At 46.2% G+C, this 23,041-nt stretch overlaps 2 protein-coding genes across 2 annotated transcripts in view; both read left to right on the forward strand.

The window, feature by feature from the left end:
- Positions 1-8,723, forward strand: part of LOC309539600 (uncharacterized protein) — a 9,796-nt gene extending 1,073 nt beyond the window's left edge. Inside the window, exons 2-3 of the mRNA XM_082235996.1 lie at positions 7,047-7,134; positions 8,379-8,723. Of these exons, the coding sequence (XP_082092122.1) occupies positions 7,047-7,134; positions 8,379-8,629 (339 nt within the window). The 3' untranslated portion in view covers positions 8,630-8,723. The remainder of the gene's footprint in view (positions 1-7,046; positions 7,135-8,378) is intronic.
- Positions 8,724-10,693: 1,970 nt separating this feature from the next.
- LOC309539401 (uncharacterized protein) overlaps positions 10,694-23,041 on the forward strand; it is a 34,953-nt gene continuing 22,605 nt past the window's right edge. Inside the window, exons 1-5 of the mRNA XM_082235615.1 lie at positions 10,694-10,914; positions 15,243-15,430; positions 17,588-17,653; positions 19,051-19,188; positions 20,335-20,532. Coding sequence (XP_082091741.1) covers positions 10,725-10,914; positions 15,243-15,430; positions 17,588-17,653; positions 19,051-19,188; positions 20,335-20,532 — 780 coding nt within the window. The 5' untranslated portion in view covers positions 10,694-10,724. The remainder of the gene's footprint in view (positions 10,915-15,242; positions 15,431-17,587; positions 17,654-19,050; positions 19,189-20,334; positions 20,533-23,041) is intronic.

Raw genomic sequence — 23,041 nt, forward strand, 5'->3', positions numbered from 1 at the left:
CTGTCGTCCCCTTCTCCTTGTGCCCTCCATCTTTCCCAACATCAGGGTCTTTTCCAGGGAGTCTTCTCTTCTCATGAGGTGGCCAAAGTCTTGGAGCCTCAGCTTCAGGATCTGTCCTTCCAGTGAGCACTCAGGGCTGATTTCCTTCAGAATGGAGAGGTTTGATCTTCTTGCAGTCCATGGGACTCTCCAGAGTCTCCTCCAGCACCAGAATTCAAAAGCATCCGTTCTTCGGCGATCAGCCTTCTTGATGGTCCAGCTCTCACTTCCATTCATCACTACGGGGAAAACCAGAGCTTTAACTATATGGACCTTTGTCGGCAAGGTGATGTCTCTGCTTTTTAAGATGCTGTCTAGGTTTATGATTGCTTTTCTCCCAAGAAGCAGGTGTCTTTTAATTTCGTGACTGCTGTCACCATCTGCAGTGATCGTGGAGCCCAAGAAAGTAAAATCTCTCACTGCCTCCATTTCTTCCCCTTCTATTTGCCAGGAGGTGATGGGACCAGTGGCCACGATCTTCGGTTTGTTTGTTTTTTAAATGATATTTATTAGAAGTTTAAAAATTACAGAGAAAAGAAGAAAAGAAAATAACAAAAATTTAACAACATACATTACAATACATAAAAAAGAAAAAAACCATAAAACCAATACAACAATACAGCAAAAAAGAACAATAACATTAAAACACACACCCAATATTCCATATCTTTATCTTTCATTTACTTGTTTCATCGATCTCCTCACACCTCCCTTTTTGTATTCTAGTTTAATTAATTATTTCAGCAAATTCTTTCCATCTTTCTCAATTTTTGTTGAATAATTTATCTTAACGGTCTAACCTATTAATTAACTCAGCAAATCCTTTCCATCTTTCACTATATTCTGTCATTCAATTTACCTTAATTTATTTTAACCTTATCTTGCCATAAAGTACCTTAAAACTTAAAACTTAATACTTATTTATACATAACTCCTTATATCATTTCTACTAAAGCCAAATAGTTTCATTCCAACATTTTTCCTAATACTCATTAATATTACACTAATTCTCAAAATAATTTTTTTAAAAAACTTTCTTCCAATCTTCATCCAACGTCTCTTCTTCCTGGTCTCGGGTTAAGTCAGTCCTTACTGTCCATTCCATCTAGTCCATCAACCTGGTGATCTTATGTCTGAGGCTCTTAAGTCTTTTCCATGTCCCTTCTGCAGATCTTCTTCTTGTTTATACCTGCACTTTACCTTGTCTTTTGTTGATCTTTTTCCTAATTTCTTTCCTTTCTCATTGAGGAATAGGTCTCGGGGAGACTCCAACCCAACAATATCTCCGTCCCCCCTCGACAGGTCAGCCCATTCTCCACAGTCAGCACTGTAGTCTAGAAAGTATTTAAAAGCATGTTTCAAAGTCCCTCCAAAGTTAAGAGCCCCCGCAACTCCAGACTCCCCCTGGCCCAAAACCAAATCCCAAAAACCAAAACGTCCCTGCCTAGGGGGATCCATCCAACTTCCCATCTCCCAACCAAACGATACTCCCTCTCTCCATATCTGACTTTCTCCAGGTTCAGTCTTCAAAAACAGCAGCTTATGCTCCTGCAGGGCCTCGGGTTTCTCCATTTGTGTTACTTGAGGTTCAACAGCAACCTCCTCCATTATCTTCTGACCTTGCACTTGCCCTGTCCAAACAGATTCCTGGGTTGGTTCCTGAATGGTTTCTATATGAGTATTCACTGTTTGTCCAAAGTTTTTGACTGCAACAGTCATCAAATCCATCTTCTCATGCAGCTGCTCCAACAAAGCGCTTGTCTTGCAAAAAGCAAGCACCAAAACTTCTTCTGAACACATTTTTATCCAAGGTCAGAGTCTGGTCTCACGATCCTTAATCTCCACAGCTGTGAAATCCCCAGATCGACTCCAGCAACAGTTCAACAAGCTCCCTCTAGAGGAGACAATTTCTATTTGTATCCATCTTTTGAAAGCAGGTCCAACAAAAGAAAGTTACTTTCATTTTTCAAATATTTTGTTTCTTTTGAATGCAAAAGGCAACATTGGAATCAATATGTTTCTCTTTTTTAACTATCTGTCAAAAGACGTTCCATTCACAGTCAATGAACTTCCCCAAAAATTCCTGTCTCTGACACCCCGTTCCCAGGTTTGAGATGGTGGAAATTTATCTTTCTTTACTCTCTCTCCTGCAAGCTTAAACAATCTAAGATTCCCCCCCTCTTCTCCTGCTTCCAAGAGGGGTTTTGATGGTTATAACTGAAGCAAATTTAGTCCTTTATATACGACTTTCCTGACTTTAGCTTGCAAAATTTTTGCTTCAGTCTATTTACAAAAGCGGAAGCCGGACTTCCTGTTTAGAACCTTCCCGCTTCGGTGCTAAATTAAAATGTTTCGTAGTCCAATTTTCCGTTCTACTCACGGGTACTTGTTTAGAGTCCAATTGTCCACAGGAAAAAAGTCAGCGCTCTTCGGCAACGGCTGTGCGGCTTCACTCCGTAAAAGTAGCGGTCAATTCAAAACACCGTGCCACTCACCCCACGTCGCTTCGGATCCCCGAAAAAGGGTTTCCCTGCGAGTAGGGGAGACGCTCTTGGTGTCAGCCGAATCCCACATTCCCAGGCTTCCTCTGCCTGGGATTTTTGAAGGGTCTCCGCCTTCGCCGCGGCGGCAAGACCCGATTTTCATGGAGCGGGTTCCTCTCGGTCAGAGGAACTCTGCAGTTCTATGCTTCTATTATAGCGAACCTCCTCATCGCACAGCGGAAAAGGGGGTCCGTGGCAAAACTCTTTGACACCTGAGATCTCTGCTTCTTGTCCTGTGTCTGTAATACCTTTTAAACTGCTTTTAATACTGGGTTTTAATCTGTTGCATCCTGCCCAGGGTCCTTAGGGCAAAGGGAGGGTAGGAAACTAAGAAGAGCCTTGCTGGATCGAGTCCAGCACCCTGTTCTCCCAAAGGCCAGCCAAATAACTCTTTCCTCCATGAATTTGCCAAAGAAATAAAATACAGTGGTACCTCGGTTTACGAACTTAATCCGTTCCAGAAGTCCGTTCTTAAACTGAAGCAGTTCTTAAATCTAGGCGCGCTTTCCCTAATGAGGCCTCCCGCCGCCGGTGCCCTTTCACCGTTTGGATTCCGTTCTTATACCAAAGTAAAGTTCTCAAACCAAGACACCATGTGCAGTTTTGCGGAGTTTGTAAACCAAATCGTTCTTAAACCAGGCTGTTCTTAAACCGGGGTACCACTGTAAATAAATCATATAAATGATCATTGCCTGGAAGGCCACATTCAGGGACCTTCTGAGGTGACTGCTGTTGATCTGCCTCAACAAATCCTTTGGGTGTCATCTATGCAGCCTGCAAGTCGAGCAGTCAATAAATGCCTTGTTTCTATGACCCGAATGCTTGACCTACTCAGGCATGCTCTGCTCGCACTATGGATTTATCACACACAACTGCTGCAGATTAGAACGTTTGCCCATGTAAACGGACACATGTAACCCTTATCACATGTATTTTAAAAAGGACCATGCATGTATATTTCATACTATTATTTCTTGCATTCGAAGTCCAGGAAGTCCAATAAAGTGTGAGGTGACCGTAGCATCTGATGCTTGGGAGCTTGTTGCTGCTACTCAGTGTTGGGAGAAAGGTACTCTGTGCATGCTCAGAGGTACCATTTTTATTCATGCATCAGATGTCTCAAGCCTTACTGCACAGGTGGGGAACTTCAGCTTCAGGTTCCCAAGCCTCCTTATCTGACCCTTTGACCACTGTACTCACTGGCCCTGCCTGGCCCCGCAAATATTTTTGCCTGTTTGGCTAACGTGCTGATAATATCTTGTGTTTGTCTGTAAGGAGAATATAGAGGTGCGAGAGGTGTGTGTAGAAACTTTGTGTACAAAGCTAATATTCTTTCCCCTGCCCATTTGCCCTCGAAAGGTATCCCAGAAGGGAATTCGGCCTTCAGACAGGAAAATATCTCCTAGTAGCATAAAAAAGATTTCAGAGCTAAGTGCTGCTAAGCCAGGCTCAAATCAGTCCCACTCGACAGCCGCCGTTCCTGCAAGACCTCTTTATTTCCCTGCCCTTTAAAGTATTTATTCCCACATTGCTCCTTCACCCCAGAGGGCAGATGCCCGCCAGTTGCTTGCCATGTGTGGAGAGATGCGATAAATCTGGATCTGCTCATCCACAGGCAGAGAGGCCTCTGACAAACAGGCCCATCGCTCAGTGATGCGGTTTCCATGGCGCCTGTTGCCGTGGAAACGGAGCTGCTTCCCGACTAGGGTGGCCAGGCAGCTACAGCTGACTGGAAGGGGGGCATTTGAGGCCTGTCGGCTAGAGAGACTGTGTGTGTGTGTGAATAAATGAACTCTGGGCCATTCCTCAGTTTCATGCACCCTGTCATTTAAATGCATGCAAATTCACAACTGCCTCTGCTTTGACTTTAAATACAAGGAGAGAGGAACACCCCCACAATCTCTGTCACTGACAGAGCAATTGACTCTGTCAAGGAAAGTGGAGGGGTGTTTGTGTTGGTGACAGCTTCCATTTCTAATGCTCCTTTCGCTGCCTGAATTGACGGTTGGTTTGGCAGAAGCCCATCAGAGCATCCCTGCCAGGAAAGGGCCCCTAATTGTGGGAGAAATGAAGCGTCAGAGCCAGGAGTGTGTGTGTGTGGGGGAATTGTTTGGGAATGGGCACAAATCCTAGAGAAGCTGACGTTCGGGGTGGAGGCAGGGTGAGGCCAGGCATCGCCGGTTATTTTCCAACGCCATGATTTCCTCACGTACACACCTCATGGACAACTCTAAGGCCCTGTGGCCCCTGCTAAGAACATGAGGAGAACCTTTTGGATCAGGCCAGGGGCCCCATCTAGTCCATCATCCTGTTCTCACGGGGGGGGGGGCAACCAAAGGGAAACCTGTAAGCAGGATTCGAACACAAGAGCGACTCTGCCTTCCTGGGGTTCCCTGGAATTGGCCTTCAGAAGTATTGCTGTATTACTATATTATTATTATTATATTATTATTATTATTATTATTATTATTATTATTATTATTGCCATTGATAGGGATGCGGGTGGTGCTGTGGGTTAAACCACAGAGCCTAGGACTTGCTGATCAGAAGGTCGGCGGTTCAAATCCCCGCAACGGGGTGAGCTCCCGTTATTCGGTCCCAGCTCCTGCCAACCTAGCAGTTCGAAAACACATCAAAGTGCAAGTAGATAAATAGGTACCGCTCTGGTGGGAAGGTATACAGTGTTTCAGTGTGCTGCTCTGGCTCGCCAGAAGCGGCTTAGTCCTGCTGGCCACATGACCTGGAAGCTGTACGCCGGCTCCCTCGGCCAATAAAGCGAGATCAGCGCCGCAACCCCAGAGTCGGCCACGACTGGACCTAATGGTCAGGGGTCCCTTTACCTTTAGCTTAGGTCATACAGTAAGATAAAATAGAATAGAATACTGAGAGAAAGATAAGAGTAATAACAACGTAGAAAGATGTCGGATGTGGTCCACAGGTAGCAGTCAAGTACCACATTCCTTGTTTTGCTAGAGTGGACATGCAAGGGGATGTTTGGTCCAGCTAGTTGAAACTTCCTGTTCCTCCTGGCCTGGAGCATCCTTCCTCTTACAGGTGACCAGAGGTGGGCGTGACCTTACCTGTCCAGGTAACAAAAGGATGAGTCATGCAGCACTCCCTCCCTTTTTCCTCTTTCTCCTTTTGTCTGCTTCCAGTTAGGACTGCTCTGTTGGCTTTCAGCCAACAGCAGAACAGGTTGTTGTTGTTGTTTAGTTTTTTAGTCGTGTCCGACTCTTCCTGACCCCCTGGACCAGAGCAAGCCAGGCACTCCTGTCTTCCACTGCCTCCCGCAGTTGGTCAAACTCATGCTGATAGCTTTGAGAACACCGTCCAACCATCTTGTCCTCTGTCTTCCCCTTCTTTTTGTGCCCTCCATCTTTCCCAACATCAGGGTCTTTTCCAGGGAGTCTTCTCTTCTCATGAGGTGGCCAAAGTCTGGGAGCCTCAGCTTCACGATCTGTCCTTCCAGTGAGCACTCAGGGCTGATTTCCTTCAGAATGGATACGTTTGATCTCCTTTCAGTCCATGGGACTCTCCAGAGTCTCCTCCAGCACCACAATTCAAAAGCATCAATTCTCCGGCACAGTTATTGTCCCCCATACGGGGTAAATCCACATGTTGCTATTTGTAACTTTAAGTCTTTAAGCCTGCCTTCAGGATTGATACTGTGTACAGTCATACCTCATGTTATGTCCGCTTCATGTTACGTTCTTTCAGGTTACGTCCTGCTGTGACCTGGAAGTACTTCTAGGTTTCTCTGCTTGCGCATGTGCAGAAGCACAAAATGACGTCATGTGCATGCGCAGAAGCGGCGAATCGCAACCTGCACATGCGCAGATGCGCCGCTGCGGGTTGCACTCTTTTCATGTTTCCTTTCCATCTAAGACTGTGGTTTCCGACGTGAGGCACACGCCCCATAGCGGGGCAATTCAAGAATGAGTTATTAACAGTGAATGGCCTTTTAGGTTTCCTCCATGTGAGTAGGAGCTCACTTTTTGAAGTACTGATATGTAGTCGAAAATAGAATTAAAAGGACCCCTGGAAGGGATGGGGGATGTCAGGAAGATTCAGTGTAATCTCGATATTTGGACTTTGTACTGTTTTATATTGTATATTATATCTTTGAAAATCAATTAAAGATATTATAAAAAAGGAGTTCACTTTTTGAATAATACAAATTATATGTCACGGGGGGTGATCAGGATTTTACAGATGCTTAGCTGGGGCATGGGCAAAAAAAGGTTGGGAATAATAATAATAATAATAATAATAATAATAATAATAATAATTTATTTATACCCCGCCCATCTGGCTGGGCTTCCCCAGCCACTCTGGGCGGCTTCAAAAAAAATACTGTAATACATCAAACATTAAAAGCTTCCCTAAACATTCTCCATTTCCTGTTGCTATATATTTTTAAAGATGTTCTTACACTTTGTCTCCTGTTGCTTCCACCCCACGTAGGACTGCAAAGCTTTTTCCATGGAGCAATCAAGGAGGACGAAGAAAGCCCTGAGCAAAGACCCCTGGAAGGAGCTGAGCGAACTGGACAGTAAGTCACCCGGACCCCTCCCTGTCCGCCCCCCCACCTCCAGCAGCAAAAGTTAGGGTAGCCCAGAATAGTTGGCTAGTCCCAAAGTCTTGCTGTCCTCCCTAACAGGGCCTTGTATATGTGGGAACGTTCAGGGTGGAAGGAGAGGATATATTATATATTAATATATTTCCTAACTTGCGCTAGCAAGTTCCTTTATATAGCAAAGTTACATTCCCCTTTTTACATGCACAGCAGATAGCTGGTTGCAGGCTCGTGTGAGCCTCTCACTATTACAGTGGGCGCTCGGGTTGCGAACGTGATCCGTGCGGGATGCACATTCGCAACCCACAGAGTTCGCAACTCGCGTCTGTGCATGCGTGGGTTGCGATTCGGCACTTCTGCACATGCGCAAAGCACGATTTAGCGCTTCTGCGCATGCGCGACCACCAAAACCCAGAAGTAACCCATTGCGGTACTTCCGGGTTTCGGTGGTCCGCAACCCGAAAAAACGCAACTTGAAGCGGCTGTTACCCAAGGTATAACTGTATACAATTCCCTCTGAACCCCTCTTAAAAGAATGAAGACGCCACAATCTTATTCAAAGTCAATAAAAGAAGTTTACTTACATCAGTTCACAGTTGGATCCCTGAAGGCAGATTTAGCTACAAATATGTACATGCGGATCTACCCCATATGGGGGAATAATCCCAGTGCTTCTGCTATCTGAGAGCTAGCAGAGCAGTCCTAGCTGGTCAAATGAAGAAGGAAGTCAAAAAGAGAGAGGTGTGCTGCGTGACTCGTCCTTTCGTTACCTGGACAGGTAAGGCCACGCCCACCTCTAGTCACATGCAAAAGGAAGGATGCTCCAGCCAGGAGGAACAGGAAGTTTCGACTGGCTGGACCAAACATTCCCTGCATGTCTTCTCTAGCATTTCAAGGAATGTTGTACTTGACTGCCTCTCATGGATCACACCCCACAGTTTAAGGATGGAGTCATCCTCATCATGAATAGGGCAATTGTCCTGTCCAGTGTGCAGCGATTCTGGAATCAGCTCAGATGTTTGGCTGTCCAAATATCTTGGGAGAGACTCTGTGCTGCTGGGCTCAGTGACGGGGTCTTGGGTTGGGACACAGCCACTCCCCACAGTCTCTCCCCACCCAGGAACAAAACGAGCTTTCTGATGGGGAGGGTCAACCCCCCCAGAGAGGATGCTGCCGGTTGGTGCTTTTTCTCCCTGGCCAGGGGTCTCTTCTCTTGGCAGGCAGCTCGGAGAGCGACAGAAGCAACAATACGGAGGAAGAGGAGGAAGAGGAGGAAGGCCTTGGGTTGGGGGATGCCCCGACTCCGCTCACTGAGTTCCGGTCCCTCAAGGCGGAGGCTGCCGTGAAGACCCTCCTTGGGGAAAAAGACCCAGCCAGTGGAAAGGTGAGTACCCCCACCCCAAATCAAGTTCACTTCTATTCTGCGGTATTGGAACGGGGGGAAGTAGCCTTGTGGAAAACATTAAATTAAATGTGGAGTTAAAATGAGTGATTGGATGGATAAATATAAGATGGGGAACACCTGGTTTGCCAACAGGACATGTGGAAAGGATCTAGGACATGGGTCAGCAAACCTCTTCAGCAGGGGGCCGGTCCACTGTCTCTCAGACCTTGTAGGCGGTCGGACTGTATTTTTGGGGGGAAATGAACTGATTCATCCTCTGTTGTCTCCTTCTCCTTGTGCCCTCCATCATCAGGGTCTTTTCCAGGGAGTCTTCTCTTCTCATGAGGTGGCCAAAGTCTTGGAGCCCCAGCTTCAGGATCTGTCCTTCCAGTGAGCACTCAGGGCTGATTTCCTTCAGAATGGAGAGGTTTGATCTTCTTGCAGTCCATGGGACTCTCAAGAGTCTCCTCCAGCACCAGAATTCAAAAGCATCCATTCTTCGGCGATCAGCCTTCTTTATCGTCCAGCTCTCACTTCCATACCTCACTACTGGGGAAAACATAGCTTTAACCAGGGGTCAGCAAACTTTTTCAGCAGGAGGCCAGTCCACTGTCCCTGAGACCTTGTGAGGGGCTGGACTACATTTTGAAAAAAATATATGAATAAATTCCTATGCTCCACAAATAACCCAGAAATGCATTTTAAATAAAAGCACACATTCTACTCATGTAAAACACACACTGATTCCTGGATCGTCTGCGGGCCAGATTGAGAAGGCGAACAGGCCGCATCTGGCCCCCAGGCCTTACTTTGCCTACCCATGAGTTGGGGTGTAGGAAAAGAGGAGACTAAGAGGGGATAGGATAGCCATCTTCAAATATCTGAAGGGCTGTCCCATGGAAGATGGAGCAAGCTTGTTGTCTCTTGCTCTGGAGGGTAGGACTCGAACCCATAGCTTCAAGTCAGAAGAAAGGAGATTCCGACTAAACATCAGGAGGAACTTTCTGGTGGTAAGAGCTGTTTGGCAGTAGGACAGATTCCCTCCGAAGGTGGCGGACTCTGCTTCATTGGAGTTTTTTAGCAGAGGTTGGCTGGCCATGTGTTGAAGGTTCTTTAGCTGTGATTCTTACATTGCAGTGGGTTGAGCTAATAATAATAATAATAATAATAATAAATTTTATTTATACCCCGCCATCCTCAACCAAGACCAGGCTCAGGGCAGCTAACAACCAATATTAAAAAAAATTGGTTGAAATACAACTTAAAAACAAGATTAAAACCTTAAAATGCAGCCTCATTTCAATGGAAACTCAAATCAAAAACTTTTTTGGGGATGAAAACGTCAAGTCTTCACCAATTACAGATAGGTAGCCATGTTGGTCTGCCATAGTCAAAATAAAAAAATTCCTTCCAGTAGCACCTTAAAGACCAACTAAGTTAGTTCTTGGTATGAGCTTTCGTGTGCATGCACACTTCTTCAGATACACTGAAACAGAAGTTGCCAGATCCTTCTATATAGTGAGAAGGTGGGGAGGGGTATTACTCAGAAGGGTGGTGGGAATGGGAGATTGGCAGATAGCTGAGATGAGCCTGTTGACGACTCTTAACGACTGTAATAGGTCTTACAGGAAAAGGCAAGGGGTGAGAAGGTGAGAAATGGCTTAGTCATGTATAATGAGATAAGAATCCAATGTCTTTGTTCAGACCAGGTCTCTCCATGGTTTTAAGTTTGGTAATGAGTTGCAATTCAGCAGCTTCTCTTTCCAGTCTATTTCTGAAATTCCTTTGTAGTAAAACAGCTACTTTGAGATCTTGTATAGAATGTCCTGGGAGACTGAAGTGTTCTCCTACTGGTTTCTCTGTTTTGTGATTCTTCACCAAGGCCAACTATCCAGACTGGTCCTGCGTGGGCCAGAAAAAAAGCCAGAACTCCCAAATAGGAGTTCCATCACAGAAGGAGAAAGGAAAAAGGATAGAGGGGAAGGGGATCAAGTTGATTCCAGGCCAAAGGCCAGGCGGAACAACTCTGTCTTACAGGCCCTGCGGAAAGAAATCAGATCCTGCTAGATTTGGGTTCCACTCCAACTCCAGAGTTATACGATTCTCTGTAATATGTTGCTGTTTTTCTGACCTTTCTCTTGTCCCCTCCCACCTCCTCTCCTTCCTGGAGCATTATGCGCAGATGCAGCAGCTGCAAGAGCAGGCCGGCGAGTATCGCTCCCGCCTGCGCAAGGAGGAGAGTCGGCGCCGCAAGCAGCTGAGGGGTCTGAAGAGGGCCTATCGCCAGCGGGTGAAGGACAAGCTGAGTCTCATTGAGAGCCTGGAAGGAGTCATCTCTGAGCAGCAAGGCTTGCTGGAGAAGATGCACGAAGGTGAGCGATGTCAGTATGGCTTTCAACCGATGTGCAGCGACTGGGCTCAGTAACTGGTTCTTCCCTGACCGGGCTAGGCGACTGGAGCACTTTTTTATTAAATACATTTTATTAGTATTTCCCACACAACAACAACCACACGAAAAGAACAATACACAACACGCAAAAACCAACATTCGAAGAACTAAAAAAGCAACAACAACTAAAATAAACAAATCCATATCTTACAAGTTAAGGATATAAACACTAAAAAGAAAAAACAAACATTGACTTCCACCAATCCCACAGCACCTCCTTTATCTCTCATTGTGTCCTCCTGTTTTCCTGATCATCTCTATCCTAACATCTAGATATAAATCCTTCTTTCATATCCTTTCACTTCACAAGGTTATCCCAGACTCAGGCAGATTTCTGTCCTCAAACCTTGGCTTTTGAGGTATTAATTTAGGCACTCCCATTCTTTTTTTACTTCACTTTTTGGTTTTTGTCTTATTATATTTATCAATTTGGCTAATTCTAAATATTCTGAAAGCTTACATAGCCACTCTCCTCTAGTGGGTAACTGATTCCTTTTCCAATACTTAGCCACCAGGATTCTTGCTGCAGACGTTGTGTATAAGAAAAATTTAGTTTTGTCTTTTGGAATATCATCATTTAAAATTCCTAAAAGGAATGCCTCTGGCCTTTTACTATATGATATTCTTAATATTTTCTTTATTTCTTCGTGGATCATGGAGCACTTTCAGAGACCCTCCAGTCCTGGAAAACAGGTCCCAGTGCACTGGACCCACAACTCTGCATTGTGAGCACCAGACTCATACAGAGTAAAAATAACGCGAAAGCTAGCTGTGAAGCATAACTCCTTTTATTTCTAATAGCTACTGCAAACTAAACAACTACTGGCTTGCATGAGTGTTGCATCTCTCACTCAGCCATCTAGTCACCATCAGATCAGGAGATTCTCGCAATGGGAGGGGGTGAAAATATCAAGCCCAGGTGCCCTCCCCAAGCACAGTAGGAACTCAGCCACATTAGCCGAAAAAGCAGCATTTTAAATGCATTATAAGCATGCAACATCAGATGGCGCTGTAGAGCAAAAAACTTCTCTATGTGATTTTGCATAGAGATTTTGTTATTTTGTTATAACAATTTAATTTATGACTTATTTATAGTGGGGTTTTTTCCTGTGTGTGAAGATCCACCCTAGGTTCCTCACTGGGGTGGCAGGATCCCACCCCCCCAAGTGTCCCTATTTTCCAGGTACAATCCTGGATTTGCAGAAGCCATCCCGGTTTTTGATTTGGTCCCAAAATGTCCTGCTTTTCCTATCTTCATCAGAGAAATATTGGTGGGGATGGGGTGGGCCACTGATCTGCCTCTCTGTCCCCTATATATTTTGCAATATTCTACTAGTTTTTATCTAAGGTGCTTCTGTATTTCCTACGTGTGTGTGTCTGTAAGCAACATGATTGACATGAAACTAAATAACATAATTGACAGGTTGTGTGGCCACCTGCCAGGGCTGCTTTAGGTCTCCCCTGCCAATTTGTATCAATTTATAGGAAAAGCAACAAACGAGGAAGTAAAGATTGATATAATTTCAACAATCCAATTTTTAGGACCCAGCGTGTGTTGTTAATTAGCAAATGCCTCCATAAATGCCTCTCACACGTATTTTCGGGAGAATAATCTCTGAGGCTGATTTCCTTCAGAATGGAGAGGTTTGATCTTCTTGCAGTCCATGGGACTCTCAAGAGTCTCCTCCAGCACCAGAATTCAAAAGCATCCATTCTTCGGCGATCAGCCTTCTTTATGGTCCAGCTCTCACTTCCATACATCACTACTGGGAAAACCAGAGCTTTAACTATACAGACCTTTGTTGACAAGGTGATGTCTCTGCTTTTTAAGATGCTGTCGAGGTTTGTCATTGCTTTTCTCCCAAGAAGCAGGCGTCTATTTGCCAGGAGGTGATGGGACCAGTGGCCATGATCTTCGTTTTTTTGATGTTGAGCTTCAGACCATATTTTGCGCTCTCCTCTTTCACCCTCATTCAAAGGTTCTTTAATTCCTCCTCACTTTCTGCCATCAAGGTTGTGTCATCTGCATATCTGAGGTTGTTGATATTTCTTCCGGCAATCTTGATTCCGGCTTGGGATTCATCCAGCCCAGCCTTTCGCATGATGAATTCTGCATATAAGTTAAATAAGCAGGGAGACAATATACAGCCTTGTCGTACTCCTTTTCCAATGTTGAACCCATCAGTTGTTCCATATCCAGTTCTAACTGTAGCTTCTTGTCCCACATAGAGATTTCTCAGGAGACGGATGAGGTGATCAGGCACTCCCATTTCTTTAAGAACTTGCCATAGTTTGCTGTGGTCGACACAGTCAAAGGCTTTTGCATAGTCAATAATAATAATAATAATAATAATAATAATAATAATAATAATAATTTATTATTTATACCCTGCCCATCTGGCTGGGCTTACGCAGCCACTCTGGGCGGCTTCCAAAAGAATATTAAAATACTATAATACATCAAACATTAAAAGCTTCCCGAAACAGGGCTGCCTTCAGATGTCTTCTAAAAGCCTGGTAGTTGTTCTTCTCTTTGACATCTGGTGGGAGGGCGTTCCACAGGGCAGGCGCCACTACCGAGAAGGCCCTCTGCCTGGTTCCCTGTAACTTGGCTTCTCGCAGTGAGGGAACCGCCAGAAGGCCCTCAGAGCTGGACCTCAGTGTCCGGGTAGAACGATGGGGGTGGAGACGCTCCTTCAGATATACTGGACCGAGGCCATTTAGGGCTTTAAAGGTCAGCACCAACACTTTGAATTGTGCTCGGAAACGTACTGGGAGCCAATGTACCGTATTTTTCGCTCTATAACACGCACCTGACCATAACACGCACATCGTTTTTAGAGGAGGAAAACAAGGGAAAAAATATTCTGAATGAAACAGTGGACGTATCATTTTTGTGCTACATCGTTTTTAGAGGAGGAAAACAAGGGAAAAAATATTCTGAATGAAACAGTGGACGTATCATTTTTGTGCTTCATGCTGTGGCCACAGACATGTGATCTGATGGTGAATTTGGGGTGACCCAATGCAAAAATCCTGAGAATCCCTGTGGATCCATGCTTTGTAACCACGTTTTTGCACCATTGCAGCCCCAGACAACAGTGGGTGCGTGATTTTTTTTTGGGGGGGACATGCTGTAGTCATGGACATGCTATGTGCTCTGATGGTGAATTTTGGCTGACCCAATGCAAAGATCCTGAGGATCCATGTGGATCCATGCTTTGTAACCACGTTTTTGCACCATTGCAGCCCCAGGCAACAATGGGTGTGTGATTTTGGGGGGGCAGGCTGTAGCCATGGACATGCTGTGTGCTCTGATGGTGAATTTGGGGTGACCCAATGCAAAGATCCTGAGGATCCATGTGGATCCATGCTTTGTAACCACATTTTAAGTGGGGAGGGAAGGAAAAACACAGAAGGCTAAGAATGCAGGAGAGGGCTATAACGTGAGGAAAGGAAGGCAAAAGTTTCCCCCCACCCACCCACACAAGCCAGCCACTGTTTAAGGATTTCATCCTTTTAAATGGAAGAAAGCATATTTGAATGCTGTGTGTCTCCAAAAACAAAAAGCAGGAAGTCAAATCAGAATTTTAAGCCGAACCTGTAATCTCTCTTCCCTTCACAAACATTGTTCCCTCCGGAGCAGGGACAGGATAGAGCGACGCTCTGCTTTCCTCTCTACTTGCCTGGAGGGGAGGGGCTTCCCCTGCTCTTTGTTCCGTTTGAGCAAACACAGCAACGAAACAGAGGAGGGTGGGCAGTAAGACCCTGAGGCAGAATGCAGGAAAGCAGTAACTTCCTCTCTCACGGAGCTCCCTTCTCCCTGAAGCGCGGTTTGATTTTTGCCTTATTTTTCGGCTCCAGGGACCACACATTCGCTGCATAACACGCACAGACATTTCCCCTTCCTTTTTAGGAGAAAAAATCTGCGTGTTATAGAGCAAAAAATACGGTAGGTCTTTCAAGACCAGTGTTATGTGGTCTCTGCGGCCGCTCCCAGTCACCAGTCTAGCTGCCGCGTTCTGGATTAGTTGTAGTTTCCGGGTCACCTTCAAAGGTAGCCCCACGTAGAGCGCAGAAGCAGAAGTAGATGTATAAGCCTGGACGAAATTAGCTTCCATCCGAGGGGATGGGATTCTTCCGTTGAGATTCCTGCGTTGCCGCGGGTTGGGCTGGATGACCTTTGGGGGTCCTAAGATTCATTGCGGCGGCATCTCCAGGGGCTCCATCCCTTCTCCTCCTCTGTCTCAGGGGTGAAGCTGCCTTCAGCCTGCCTGCTCTACCCGGTGGCCTCGGCCGGGGTGCATCAGCTGGTGGAGTCCATCAACACCCTCCAGGGCGAGCGGAGCCGGCTGTCAGAGGAGGTGACAGGCCTCCGTCAGCAGGCGGAAGTGCGGGAGAGAGAGAAGCAGCGGCTGGCTGGGAATTTCCACCACCAGGTGAGGCGGAGGGCCAGGGAGGCGTTGGGGGTGGTCACCAGGGGCTGGGTCTCACTGCCTCCCCTTTGCCTTTGTGCCCAGCTGCCAAGGCCGCTGTGAAATGGGGCCCATACAGAAAGGGCTTCTTTGCTCAGCAGGTAGTTAAACGGCGGATCTCCCTGCCACTGGAGTCAGTGGTGGCCAGCAACCGAAGTGGCTTTAAAAGAGGATTGGAGGAGGAGAGGGCTATTGGAGTGGCTGGGGAAACCCAGCCAGATGGGCACGGTATAAATCATAAAATTATTACTACTACTACTATAATAATAATAATAATAATAATTTATTATTTGTACCCCGCCCATCTGGCTGGGTTTCCCCAGCCACTCTGGGCGGCTTCCACAGAAACCAAAAAAACATTAAAATATCATACATTAAAAGCTTCCCTGAATAGGGCCGCCTTAAGATGTTTTCTGAATGTCAGGTAGTTTTCCATCACCTTGACATCCGATGGGAGGGCATTCCACAGGGCGGGCGCCACCACCGAAAAGGCCCTCTGCCTGGTTCCCTGTAGCTTCGCTTCTCGCAATGAGGGAACCGCCAGAAGGCCCTCGGCGCTGGACCTCAGTGTCCGGGCAGAACGATGGGGGTGGAGACGCTCCTTCAGGTATACTGGGCCGAAGCTCAGGTATACTTAGGGCCCTGGTATTTACGAGATCGCCTCTCCTGGTCTGCCCCACAGAAGACCTTAAGGTCCATGAATAATCATAGTTCAGAGGTCCCGGACCCTAAGGAAGTCAGACTATCCTCCACCAGGGATGGGGCCTTCTCAGTGGTGGCTCCAACCTGGTGGAATGCTCTGTCCCAGGAGACCAGGGCCCTGCAGGATTTAACCTCCTTCTGCAGGGACTGTAAGACAGAGCTATTCCGCCTGGCTTTCAATTTGAACTTAGTCTGATCTTTTATTCCCCTTCCTCCCCTTTTTATGAAGATTCCCCGCTCTGGGGTCCCACAGCTAATTCTCCCCTGGTCTCCTCGCTGGCCCAGGTAGGACTAATTTAGCCAGCTAGCACTGGTGATCATCTAATATTTATTGAATGGATTTCCCCCCTAAATTGATTTTTTATTTTATTGTTATTCACGTTTTATACCGTATTTTATGCTGTTTTTTGTAGCATCAATTAAGTGTTTAAATTTGTTGTTAGCCGCCTTGAGCCCGGTTTTCTGAACTGGGAAGGGCATGGTATAAATAAAAAAATATTATTATATATTATTATCATTATTATTACTACCACTACTACTACTACTATTGGCGGCTACTAGCCACAAGGGCTGCACTCTGGATTCTTTTTGCTCAGCTGCCCAATCTGGTTGCACCCCAGAGAGGCAGGGATTCTTGAACTGCAGTCCCTGCACTGCAAGGGGGGTTGGTCTAGAGGACCTTTAGGGATCCCTTACCACCCTGAGATTCTCTGATATAACAACAACAACAAATAATTTTTTTATTTTTTAAATAATTTTTATTGAGTTTTCCACTTAAATCATATTCACATTTTGTTACATAATTCTGTGACCTAATATACTACTCTGTAAGAGCATCAACCTCCTTCCCTCCCTATTTTCAGACTTCCACATAACTTTCCATATTCTTTGCATTTCTATAAGCACTTACTTACCCGTTGTCAAATTATAATATTTCACCATATTATCGGTAAATCAGTTCCTACATTACAAAACATTTCAATTCAAACTTACAAACGTTTTCAAATGTTTACAATTTTCTGAAAAATAAACTTTATTTATACCCCTCCCTCCCCGGCCAGAGCCGGGCTCAGGGCGGCTAATACTAATAAAATCACAGTAAAAACATAATACCCCCCCAAAAAAAACACCAATTTAAAATACAGGTTAAAATGCAATTTAAAATGCAGCCTCATTTTAAAGTAGCCTATAAATCATAAGGGGAGGGAAACATAAGGGTCAGACCGAGTCCGAACCAAAGGCCAGGTGGAACAGCTCTGTCTTGCAGGCCCTGCGGAAAGATGTCAAGTCTATGATCCTGTGCGAAGGAGACCCTGACGAGATGAGGCAGGTCTGTTTCCTGCCTTTCCCCAAAGAGTGGGGTTCGAGGGAGTGTGGGGCAGAGGGAGGGTGACTTTCCCCTTCTTCCTTCCTCACCAGATCCAGGGGCTGAAGCAACAGATCCAGGAGCGCGAGGAGGAGCTGGAACGGCTTCGCATGGGCACGGTGAGGAAAGCTGGAGCCCCTTCCCTGCGTGGCCCTCGCACTCGGGACCGGGGAGAACTGAGCCTGGGTATTGGGGCAGCACACATAGCAGGGGGTGGGGAACAGTGCAGGATTCTGGAGGTTTTGAAACAGAGGTGAGATGGCCCTCTGCCAGGGTTTCCTCTTTGTGGGAATGCTCAGGGATGCAGGAGAGGATATATTATCTGATAATAGCCTTTCCAACTTGTGTTAACAAGTTCACAATTTAGCAGAGTAACATTCCCCCCTTTTAAACTCACAGCGGATGCGTTTGCTCAGACTCGTGAAAGCCTCTATAATAACTGTTCTGGTAAGGTAAAGGGACCCCTGACCATTAGGTCCAGTCGTGGCCGACTCTGGGGTTGCGGTGCTCATCTCGCTTTATTGGCCGAGGGAGCCGGCGTACAGCTTCTGGGTCATGTGGCCAGCAGGACTAAGCCGCTTCTGGTGAACCAGAGCAGCGCACGGAAACGCCGTATACCTTCCCGCTGGAGCAGTACCTATTTATCTACTTGCACTTTGACATGCTTTCGAACTGCTAGGTTGGCAGGAGCAGGGACCGAGCAACAGGAGCTCACCTTGTTGCGGGGATTTGAACCACCAAACTTCTGATCGGCAAGTCCTAGGCTCTGGGGTTTAACCCACAGCACCACCTGCGTCCCACTGTTCTGGTATTTCCCCCTTATTCCCTCATAAACGATAAGACACGACCAGTCTTCTATAAAAGTATAAAAAGAGTTTACTCACTCACATTCTGTTCACGATTGGATCCCCGAAGGCAGACTTAGCTTAGAAAAACAACATACACTTGGAAACTATCTCATAAGGAGACAGTCCCTTTGTCCTCTCTTGGCTGGAGGCCAAGAGAGCATCTTTGGCTAAGCAGATGTTGCTTCTTTGATGCATGTAGTCAAAGAGAGAGAGATGGCTGCCCTGCCCTGTGCTTTTGTCCTTACCTGCACAGGTGAGGCCACGCCCACCTCTAGTCACATGCAGAGGAAGTCTGTCCCAGCCCAGAAGGAAACAGGAAGCTTACCTGCTGGCTGGACAAACATTCCTCCCCATGTGTAAACATGTTCACTCTAGGAATGTTGTCCTTGACTGCTCTTGTGTTTCACATCCCACACCCTTGTTGTGATTCCGGCATAGCGGTCAACCTTTTCCTTTTTTTAAGGGAAATTCCCTTATTCCAAATAGGATTCCTCACAAGAAAAGGGAAATGTTGACAGCTATGGATTGTGGCATTGAAGGGGCTTGGACTAGATTCCCTTGGAGATCACTTCCAGTTCTATAATTCTGGAATTATAGAGGTGGTGGTGGTGGTGGTGGGGTTCCCTTTGTAAAGGAAACCCTCTGTTTTTTTGTCTCCCACCCCCCAGGGAGTGACCGACTCGGAGAAGCGGATCCACAACCTGACGGTGGAGAACGAGGGGCTGAAGCAGAGCCTGAATATCACCCAGGGGCTCCTGCAGCAGCTGGCCACTGTCTCCGCGCAGCCCCCTGCACAGCTGGTGAAGGTGAGAGACCCCCTTTCCTCCCCACCTCCTCGTTTAATTCCCAAAATAACCCTTCCTTTAAAAAAAAAAGCGCAACAATTTTCAGGGTGTCCTGGTTTTTACTTTTTGAAATAGGGCAACCCTAGAGGCAGCGAATGGCCCCCAAGGTCACCCGGGGATTCGAACCCGGGTCTCTCTGGTCCTAGTCCAACACTCTAACCACTGCACTAAGGGGGCTCTCTTATTTTGTCCTTTCCAGACCTGAATTTTCTGGGATTGTTGAGGGAGGCAGCAGAGGATATATTGTTTATTAATATCCTTCCTAACTTCCTAACTAGCAAGTTCTATAATTCAGCCAAGTTTTGACGTTTTCCTCCCCCCAAAAGTTTTGGATTTGAGATTCTACTGAAAGGAGGCTGCTTTTTAATGTTGTATTTTAATCTTGTTTTTAAGTTGTATTTCAATCAATTGTTTTATATTGGGTGTTAGCCGCCCTGAGCCCGGTCTTTGCTGGGGAGGGCGGGGTATAAATAAAATTTATTACTATTATTACTATTTAAACGCAGAGCAGGTAGCTGGTTGCAGGCTTGTTTAAGCTTTTCAATATAGATTCCTGGTAAGATCCCTTATTTCCCTCTTAAAAGAATAAACATGCCACAATCTTATTTAAGATATATAGAAGTAGTTTACTCACATCATCATCAGTTCACAGATGGATCCCTGAAGGCAGACTTAGTTACAGATATATACATGTGAATCTATCCTATATGGAGATAGTCTCTTTGTCCTCTGTTGGCTGAAAGCCAACAGGACATCTCTAGCTAAAAAGCTGCTCAATGATGAGAGGAAGTCAAAAAGAGAGAGATATGGCTGCCTGCCTTGTACTTTTGGACAGGTAAGGTCATGCCCACCTCTAGTCACATGCAAGCGGAAGTATGTCCCAGCCCAGGAGGAAACAGGAAGTTTTCATCTGGCTGGAGCAAACATCCCCTTGCATGTCCATTCTAGGAAAACAAGGAAAACAAGCACAAGGCACGCAGCCATCTCTCTCTCTTTTCTCTTCTTCTCCATCTTCCTTTTGTCGTGTGAACTGCAAGTTAGGAAGGATGTTAATAGACAATATATCCTCTCCTGCCTCCCTGAACATTCCCACACTTCTCTTCCCAGGAGAACGAGGACCTCCGCACCAAAGTGCAGCAGCTGGAGGCCACCTTGCAGCAGAAGGTGGAAGAGCTGATGTCCCTGGAGGTGCAGATGGACCGGCTGCAGTGGCGCAAGGAGGAGGAGGTGCGCCACCTGGACGAACGCCTGCGAGGGCTCCAGCTCTCCCTGGAGGCGCAGAAGAGCCGCCCCCCTGAAGTGCAGGTGAGTGCCGCCCCATCTCTCAAGGACCCCTTTCCGGCTGCTAATGATGATGATAATAATAATAATAATAATAATAATAATAATAATAATAATAATAATTTATTTATACCCTGCCCATCTGGCTGGGTTTCCCCAGCCACTCTGGGTGGCTTCCAACAGAGTATTAAAATACAGTGGTCTGTTAAACATTAAAAGCTTCCCTAAACAGGGATGCCTTCAGATGTCTTCTAAAAGTCTGGTAGTTGTTCTTCTCTTTGACATCTGGTGGGAGGGTGTTCCACAGGGCGGGCGCCACCACCGAGAAGGCCTTCTGCCTGGTTCCATGTAACTTGGCTTCTTGCAGTGAGGGAACCACCAGAAGGCCCTCGGCGCTGGACCTCAGTGTCCGGGCTGAACGATGGGGGTGGAGACGCTCCTTCAGGTATACAGGACCGAGGCTGTTTAGGGCTTTCAAGGTCAGCACCAACACTTTGAATTGTGCTCGGAAATATACAGGGAGCCAGTGTAGGTCTTTCAAGACCAGTGTTATGTGGTCTCAGTGGCCACTCCCAGTCACCAGTCTAGATGCCGCATTCTGGATTAGTTGTAGTTTCCGGGTCACCTTCAAAGGTAGCCCCACGTAGAGCGCATTGCAGTAGTCCAAGCAGGAGATAACCAGAGCATGCACCACTCTGGAAAGACAGTCTGCAGGCAGGGAGGGTCTCATCCTGTGTACCAGATGGAGCTGGTGGACAACTGCCCTGGACACAGAATGTACCTGTACTGCCATGGACAGCTGTGAGTCCAGAATGACTCCCAGGCTGCGCACCTGGTTCTTCAGGGGCACAGTTGCCCCGTTCAGGACCAGGGAGTCCACACCTGCCCATCTCCTGTCCCCCCAAAAAAGTTCTTCTGTCTTGTCAGGATTCAGCCTCAATCTGTTAGCCGCCATCCGTCCTCCAGCCGCAAGCGCCACTCCCAGGGCTTCTGAAAGAGACCCCCTTCTTCTCCAGGAGAGAGGCCAAGTCTCTGCTCTACTTGGCCTGTTGGGAGGGCAGTTTCCTGGGAGAAGGAAGGAAGGAGAAGTGGCAGAGAGGGGAAGAGAGGAGGAGGAGGACAAGGGACAGAACAGGCAGTGCCAGATTTAGAGCTGTGTGGGCCGTTGCCACGCACAAAGTGCCGGGTCAGGCGGGCACCATCATCACCATTGTGGGAATGTTCAGGGATGCAGGAGAGGATATATTGTTTGATAATAGCCTTTCCAACTTGTGTTTTTAACACTCGATTGGAAGCTGCCCAGAGTGGCTGGGAAAACTCAGCCAGATGGGCGGGGTATAAATAATAAATTATTATTATTATTATTATTATTATTATTATTATTATTATTAAGTTCACAATTTAGCAGAGTAACATTCCCCTTTTTAAATTTGCAGCAGATGCGTTAGCTCAGGCTCGCTAAAGCCTCTATAATAACTGTTCTGGTATTTCCCCTTATCCCCTCATAAAAGATAAGACATGACAGTCTTCTATAAAAGTATAAAAAGAGTTTACTCACTCACATTCTGTTCACAATCGGATCCCAGAAGGCAGACTTAGCTTTGAAAAGTAACATACACCTAGAAACTAACTCATAAGGAGACAGACTCTTTTGGCTGGAGGCCAAGAGAGCATCTTTGGCTAAGCAGATGTTGCTTCTTTGATGCATGTAGTCAAAGGGAGAGAGATGGCTGCCCTGCCCTGTGCTTTTGTCGTTACCTGCACAGGTGAGGCCACACCCACCTCTAGTCACATGCAGAGGAAGTCTGTCCCAGCCCAGAAGGAAACAGGAGGTTTACCTGCTGGCTGGACAAACATTCCTCCCCATGCGTGAACATGTTCACTCTAGGAATGTTGTCCTTGACTGCTCTTGTGTTCCACATCCCACAATCATGTGTTTTTTTCTGGGGTTATTCAGGGGTACATGGTACCAGCACCTTTTTCTCTAGAAGAAAAGCACAGATAATAAAACCGTTTTGTTGAAATTGCAAAGATGACTGGAAGATTCAGAAATTGTAAACAGTTAAAATCGTTAGTAGGTTTGGAAGAACATTTGTAGTTTAACAGTAGATTCTAGATATAACGGAGATGTAAAAGATTTGGATTGTCATAAAAGATGCAAGAGGAAATGTTTACCAATAGGCCCTGCAAAGGGAGGATGGAAGTCCAGGAGATTTTGGGGGATCTTGCCTTTATGTTGTACGTTGGATATGTGATTGTAGAACTGTAATTTAGAAAACCAAATGTAAGTAAATTTAAAAATAAAAAAGATAATAATAAAACCTATATCTATATGGGAACCTACCGAGAGGATCCCTAAAAAGCAGCTGCACTAAAATGAGTTATTGTGAAAACAAGAAATATTTAGGAGGAGGTGCCCATTTTCGTCCTTGCTCAGGAGGCAAAAGTCCGTCCTTGGAATAGTGATGAACATTGACAACACCCAGTTACCTGCGTTTTGCCTGTCTGTTGTCCACGTTCCCCCACCTTGCAG

The sequence above is a fragment of the Podarcis vaucheri genome (assembly GCF_965113315.1).
Source record: "Podarcis vaucheri genome assembly, chromosome: 8".
Lineage (NCBI taxonomy): Eukaryota > Metazoa > Chordata > Lepidosauria > Squamata > Lacertidae > Podarcis > Podarcis vaucheri.